This window comes from Ailuropoda melanoleuca, chromosome 16, assembly GCF_002007445.2.
Source record: "Ailuropoda melanoleuca isolate Jingjing chromosome 16, ASM200744v2, whole genome shotgun sequence".
In the NCBI taxonomy this organism is placed as follows: domain Eukaryota; kingdom Metazoa; phylum Chordata; class Mammalia; order Carnivora; family Ursidae; genus Ailuropoda; species Ailuropoda melanoleuca.
In genome coordinates this window covers 76,993,182-77,000,878 of record NC_048233.1, presented here as the reverse complement: position 1 = coordinate 77,000,878, position 7,697 = coordinate 76,993,182, and the positions used below count along the sequence as shown (strand labels likewise).

At 35.6% G+C, this 7,697-nt stretch overlaps 1 protein-coding gene across 1 annotated transcript; it reads left to right on the top strand.

Annotated features, from left to right (window-relative positions):
* Window positions 1-2,404: 2,404 nt before the first annotated feature.
* Window positions 2,405-3,337, top strand: LOC100475020 (olfactory receptor 4C11). Its single transcript, XM_002929976.4, has one exon. It carries the CDS (start codon window positions 2,405-2,407, stop codon window positions 3,335-3,337), a length of 933 nt encoding a protein of 310 aa, XP_002930022.2.
* The last annotated feature ends 4,360 nt before the right edge of the window (window positions 3,338-7,697 follow it).

The following is a 7,697-nucleotide window of genomic DNA, read 5'->3' as shown; positions in this document are numbered from 1 at the left end:
CTGGGCAGCCTGTAGTGAATGGTGGTGTGGTTGGGGCATGATGTGGTAAAGAGCCTTGAGTCCAGAAATGCCTCTACAGTGACTCACCTTCTTATACAGACACTTAAATCTTACTCTGTTCCTGGGAATCTTGCTGTTTCTGCAGCCTATGTCAGAAGACATTTGTTATGAACCAGTAAGATATCAATGTGATTAACAAACCATGTACTAAGAGAAGGTTTTCAAAAGCTTTACTTTATTGCAGCATCATTATGACAGATTTTCAACTACCCACAGGAATATTTTAAAAGGTAAGTCGTCCACCTAACTTTGATTCCAAGAATACAATTTCCTCATCCTGAGGCCACAAATGTCCTGCTATCTCGGTACTCTCTTAAATACAATTAACTGATATGAGTCCTTGTGTGTGTGTGATATATATTATTCTGCTATTAATGAAAATATTACCATCCTTAGCAGACTGTCCTGAACTCTACCACATTACAACATTTTAGAAACAATTGCATATATATATCCACTTCCCTTTTTTTGATGATTGCAGAGAATACCATCCCTGACTCATTTAGCTTCCTTCTGATGGTCATTGATTGTTTCTTAACTTTGGCCGATGTGGAAAGGACTGTTGTGATGGTCTTTGAGCCTGTGAGTGATATCATTTGCAGCAAATGGGAACACTAGACATGTCTATGAGCCACTGATATATCATCAATGCTAAAAATTACCTCCAGAGAGATTGCATCCCCTTAAGCTCCTACCAAGAATGTGTGGGATCAATTGTGTCCAACATTATTTTCAGCACTGTTTGTTAAGAGACATTTATCAAAATGGTCATTTTGTTAATCAGATAGGTGAAAAGATTATATAATTGGAATTTAAATTGAATGTATTTTTTATGAATGAAATTAATAATCTTTTCACATTATTTTTAATAAGAAGAGTTCCTTTGAAATCAGTTCTTTTGCCCATTTTCATTTCCACTTTTTTTTTTTAATATTGTTGTTTTATTTAGAGAGAGAGCTAGAACAAAAGCAGGGGAAGGGGCAGAGGGAGAGAGAGAGATTGAAACTTAAGCAGTCTCCATGTCCACCCAGCACAGACCCTGGCATGGGGCTTGATTCCACAACCCTGAGATCGTGACCTGAGTGGAAATCAAGACTCAGATATTTAACTGGCTGAACCAGCCAGGCACCATATGAATTGTGTTTTCAAAGATTGATCTCTAAGATCCATTTATATTTGAGAAAATTATCCTTTTGTCTGTAATATATGTTGTAAATATACTTAAATGCCTTGGCACTTATACATTTAATTGTACTATTATATGGAAAATATATGTGATGAGGACAGAAAAGGATTTTTCCAATTTCGTATATATAAATGAAGATTGATTCTCTTTCTGTCTCTATCTTTTACTGAAGTCAAGAATATAGATTCCAAGAATTATATTAAAAAGTTTCAGCTATGACCTGTAGCTTCCTTAGCTCATTATCTAAATCCCTGCTGCTTAAAATAACATGAAATGTGAAAGAATATTTTGATATATGCCAAGTGTTCTCTATTCATCCTTTATTTTAGTCTCAATCTCTCCTTGTGTCTTAAGAAAATACGCTGAAAGACCCATTAAAATACTGGATGACATGAGGAATTTCACTTTGGACAACATAATATAATTTAAAAAGTACAAAATTTTGTGATAGAAGCTGAATTTACAACTGTAAACAGCTATCAGTTATTGAGAATTGGAGTAAAAGAAAATAATTTTAGTCAAGGTAACAGATTAAAATAAACTTAATAATAGACTGAATGAATTGACTGAATGTTGACTGCTAAAAGAGTGTTAGTTTAAGTCTTGTCCTCCCTCTCTCTCTTAGGTTTCATTAAGAAAAACACTATTAAAAGTTTCTACATCATTTCTTGATTGCTCAGAATATTTATTAGAAGATAGTTTATAAATGAACTATCAAACTCAAATAGTATGAAAGCACATTTTATAAATCATGCATGAGTTTTCTCTATTTTGCAACATTCTACCCTAATGGATCCTTGATGTAAATAAAATAAAGAAAGACATCCAGCTCAGAATAGTACACTCTCATATCAAATTCACTAAATTAATGTTCACTATGCCCGAAGAACCAGGTACTCTTTCATTATTGATATATTTCCTTGTTTCCATAAGCCATCAGATAAAGAGATTGTGAATAAATATTATGATTTCCACTTTACTCAGAAGCAATTAATGTGGAAGGTAAGAGATTACCCCCTGGTAAGCGGCATGTTCATGATCAAGCACATGGATTTGACCTCCGAATGGAGTACAAATTGCAAAATGTTTTTTTTTTTTTTAATTTTCTTTGCAGATTGATTATTTCTATCCCGTGCTTTCTCCACTTTGCCTGAAATAATGCAAGAAAATAAGAGTGTAGCTGAGTTCATACTGCTAGGATTGACCCAAGATCCTATGAAAAAGAAAATAGTATTTGTAATCTTCCTCATTTTTTATGTGGGAACCATGGTTGGGAATTCCCTTATTATTGTGACCATCAAGTCCAGCCGGACACTTGGGAGCCCCATGTACTTTTTCTTATTTTATTTGTCCCTTGTTGATTTCTGCTTTTCAACTTCCATAGCCCCCAGACTAATTGCGGATTCACTCTCTGCAACAAAAACCATTTCTTACAATGAATGCATGACTCAAGTCTTTGCACTACATTTCTTTGGCACCATGGAAGTCTTTGTGCTCATCCTCATGGCCATTGATCGCTATGTGGCCATCTGTAAGCCCTTACGTTACCCAACCATCATGAGTCAGCAGGCCTGCACCATCCTCATCATTCTTGCATGGATAGGGGCTTTTATCCATGCCATCACTGAGATTATCCTGGCCTTGAGATTGCCTTTCTGTGGACCCAATTTGATTGATCATTACTGCTGTGATTTGCAACCCTTGCTGAAACTTGCTTGCATGGACACCTATCTGATCAACCTAGAATGGGCGACTAACAGTGGGACTGTTTGCACAGGCAGTTTTGTGATCCTGATGATCTCATACATTGTCATCTTGCATTCCCTGCGAAACCACAGTGCAGAAGGGAGGAAAAAAGCTCTCTCTACTTGCATTTCTCATATCATTGTAGTAGTCTTATTCTTCGGTCCATGTATATTCATATATTCACGCCCCCCAAGCACTTTCTCCATGGACAAGATGGTGACCATATTTTATACTATTGGGACCCCTTTTCTCAACCCACTGATCTACACACTGAGGAATGCAGAAGTGAAAAATGCCATGAGAAAGCTATGGCGTACCACAATAACTTCAGAAAGTAAAAGATGAATTGAGGGTATTGGTTGATTCCTTAATATATACAGATATCAAATATGGTGGTGTATATCCTTACTCGCCCAAAACACTCTAATATAATGTACCTGATTTCCTCACTTTTTCTGTACTTCTGCCCTCAATCTAGTAGCTTCCCTCATATCACCAGCCTGGTTCATTCTTTTCCTCAGAGCTCAATTCTGACATTGCTGATTATGAAATACTCCTCAATCTTTCTCTATATTTTGGTTTGATAGAAGAAACATATTTATACAATCACAAATATTCAAACAGTATGCAACCATAAATAAAGAATAGCCTGTTATCTATGATTTTTAATTCTCTCTATAGTAAATTTCAAAACAGTTATATAAGTATATGTAATTTATTTCATAAATGATTTTTCTTATTGTTACCTTTGACTATGAAGATGATTGAACCATTATGTATTTTTTAAATGTAGCATTCCAGAAGCCTGGAAATATTCAGCTAATTTATAGGATTGGAATATAGGAACTACAAGAAAATTCTGCAACTCTAAGGGGGAAAGAATTAAAAATGTTTTCAAGACTAAATATGCATTTAGAATACACAACAGATAAAACATATTTTTGAGATTGAAGTACAGAAAGATAAAACCCAGTTTGAAGGAAAAAAAGTATATTATTTCATTTAAAGTAGAATTGTATCAATGGAATAAAAGAAAGTACCAGAGGCATTCAGAAATATTTACTTGAGTATATCTAGTTAATGGAGTTAGAGTGAACCTACTTTTGCAGCAGGAAGCCACTTTGTTTCGCTGTTTGTGTTTTCCTAGTAAAGCGGTAGTGTGGACTGACAAGTTAGAATTGGCAATAGAATTTTGGTCTCATAGTGAGCAGGGCAGATCAGCAGCCATGCCTTGAATATGTGCAATCCAGGGGTTTTCTCATGAATTTTTAAAACTCTTTATTTCAGAGAGTACAAAAAGTTATACATGTCCCCTGATGTTTATATCAGTAGTATCTACAGTAGCAAAACTATGGACACAGCCCAGGTTTCCATCAAATGATGAATGGATAAAGATGTGGTATATATATCCATATGTGTAGATATAGATATAGCTATAGATAGCTATAGATATATAGATATATAGATACAGATATTATGATATATATGATATTATGGGATTATATATATATATATATATCCCCATATATGGGAATATTATGGGATATTAATCAGCCATCAAAAAGAATGAGATCTTTCCATTTGCAATGACAAGGTCTGAGCTAGAGAGTATTAGGCTAAGCAAAACAAGTTCGTCAGTGAAAGATAAATGCCATATGATTTCACTCATGTGGAAATTAAGAAAAAAAAATTAGTATAGGGAAAAACAGAGAGGGGGCGAATCCAGAAATGGGTTCTTAACTATAGAAAGCAAACAGAGGAGAGGTGGCTAGAAGGACAGGTTAAATAGGTGATGGGGATTAAGGAGTACATATGTTGTGACGAACACTGGGTGTTATATCCAACTGATGAATTACTGAACTCTACATCTGAAAGTAATGATGTATTATATGTTGGCTAAATGAATTTAAAAAGAAAAGGAAAGATGCTTTCAAAAAAATAAATAAATCAATAAACTGAACTCACAGATACAGAGAAAAGATTGGTGGTTGCCAGAGTTGGGGATAAGAAAGGTGGATAAACGAAGGGGGGTAACAGAAGGAGGAAAGAACCATGAGAGACTACGGACTCTGGGAAACAAACTGAGGACTTCAGAGGGGAGGGGTTGGGGAATAGGGATAGCCCAGTGATGGGTATTAAGGAGGGCACATATTGCATGGTGCACTGGGTGTTATACTCAAATAATGAATCATGGAACACTACATCAAAAACTAAGGATGTACTGTATAGTGATTAACATAACATAATAAAAAATTATTATTAAAAAAGTAATAAAAAATAAAAAGCTTAAAAAAAAGAAGCGTGGATGAAATGGGTGAGGGTAGTCAAAGGAAGAAACTTCCAGCTATAAAATAAACAAATAATACAACATGAGAAGGTAATTATGTACAACATAGTGACTACAGTTAGTAACACTCTATTCTTTATTGGAAAATTGCAAAGAATAGCTCTTAAAAGCTTTCATCCCAAGAAAAACTTATAACTATGTGGGCTGGTGGATCTAACTAGATTTATTGTGCTTATCAATTTGATAAGCCCAGGCCCTCACACCCCTCTACTCTGAAACCCTCGGTTTGTTTCCTGGAGTCCAGAGTTTCTCATGGTTTGTCTCCCTCACTGATTTCTTCCCCTTCAGTTTTCCATAGGGTTTCAAAAGAATTCATTCTTAATTCGAATCCCAGATTTCTATGAAGCATTTTGAGGCTTTAGGCTAGAAGGAAAGTTTTACACTAATAGAAACATTTCACAAGAACTGTTGATTGCTTGGGGGTGCCTGGGTGGCTCAGGCATTCAGCGTCTGCCTTCAGCTCAGGTCCTGATCCCAGGGGCCTGGGATCAAGGATCCCTGTTCCGCAGGAAGCCTGCTTCTCCCTCTCCTGCCCCCCCCACCGCTTGTGTTCCCCTTCTCTTGGTGTGTCTCTCTCTCTTAAATAAATAAAATCTTAAAAATAAAAAAAAAAAGAACCGCTGATTGCTTACAGAATTACCTAATAGTCTGAGACTGAGTGCTTCGTATCTTTCATACCGAACATTTCCTAACCAAGAAGAGGTCAGTTTGAAGATGGAATTATATCTCAAAAGCCCTAAATATCATTCAGGTCATGTTAAGTCTATAAGGTCAGTTTTTCAGTAGCATTGAAGCATCTTAAAGATTGGTACTTTCTATATGTAGTAATCAGTACGTTTCAACATTTTTCAAATATAGTAATATTTTATCCTCACGCTAGTTCTTCAAAAGAGAATTAGTAAATGTCATTAACCTAATTTGGCAAATGAAAACCTTGGGGCTCATACAGATTACACAATTTGTAGGACCCAGCTCTCTGACACCAGGAACTTTCTTTTGCCATGAGACACCTCCTTTAACATTCAAGACTAATAATGAGCATGAAAATCAAAAGTAAATACACTCCACACACAGAAAAGACAAAATTTGAGTAATAAATGACATAAATCATCAGTCATATAAGTTTCCTCAATCAAGTCTTATAACACCTGGGGTATGAACATGATCAATCTCACTTTAGAGATGATGAAACAAGGATGTAAGGTGCCAAGAAATGTACCCCGGATAAAACAAGTTGCAAGTGCAAAAGGCAAGATTGCAATTAGTCTCTCTGATAGTCAAACCAATACAGTCCACTTAACCACTGTGGTAGTCACCTTCAAAATTGTGCAGAAAAATCTGGGGACCCATGCTTGTAAGGGGACTGCAAAGGGAAGAAATGAAGCCACATAAGAGCCACAGTAAAAGTGCTCTTGAATGAAAGCAACACTGGATTTTTAATAATATTTAGGGATTCCAAATTGTGTGTGTGTTGTGTGTGTGTGTGTGTGTTCATGAAATTGCTAGATGTACCCTTGTCTGAAATAGGATTAAAGACTTTATAATTATTATGGTCATGTCAAAAGGAGATTATTAGTTCAACATCGTTTATTATAACAAAACACTGTAGGGCAAGGATTAAAAATTTGGAGGAAAAAGTTAACAATTTGATCCAATGTTGGCTTTACCCTCTTATTATCTGCTTGATCTTGGGCAGGATCCTTAAATTCTTCTCTATGTATGTATCTCCTACTGTGTGAAAGAATTACAAAAGAAGAGAGATAATTATCTCACAGGTTTATGGTGAGAACTAAACAGCCAAATGTCTGCAAAAACAGAGCACAGGAAATGTTCAGTAAGTCTTAGTTGATATTATCCTTATTATTTCTATTAACATCAGTTTCTGCAATTGTTTCTTCATTTGCAAAGCAGATGAAATAATTCTAACCACACAGGTTACCGCCATGCCATGCACATAGCAATCAATCATTAAAAATATATTTATCAGCTATTATAATGTTACTGGATTTGACAACATGTATTATCAATTCTTTAGTGGTAGCTCCTGGAACCTTTCAGTACATTCTCATAAGAAACCCCCTGTTACACTTTTTGTCAGCTATTATAAATAGCGTGATACTGGGATTTCTCTCGCTGCCTTGCATCCCCTTACTGAACCTCAGCCAACTTCCTCAAGGCACAAAAAGTTCTTTACCAGAGTCTCGCTTCCTCCAACTCCTGTTCATCCTTCCACTCAAATTCACAATTACTTTCCATGGGGTCCCCATTTCCCTAAGATACAGGAAAATTCTTAGCTCTATGTTCACAACCTCGACATCCATTTCTTTTTTTTTTTTTTTTTTTTTTTTTTTTTTTTTT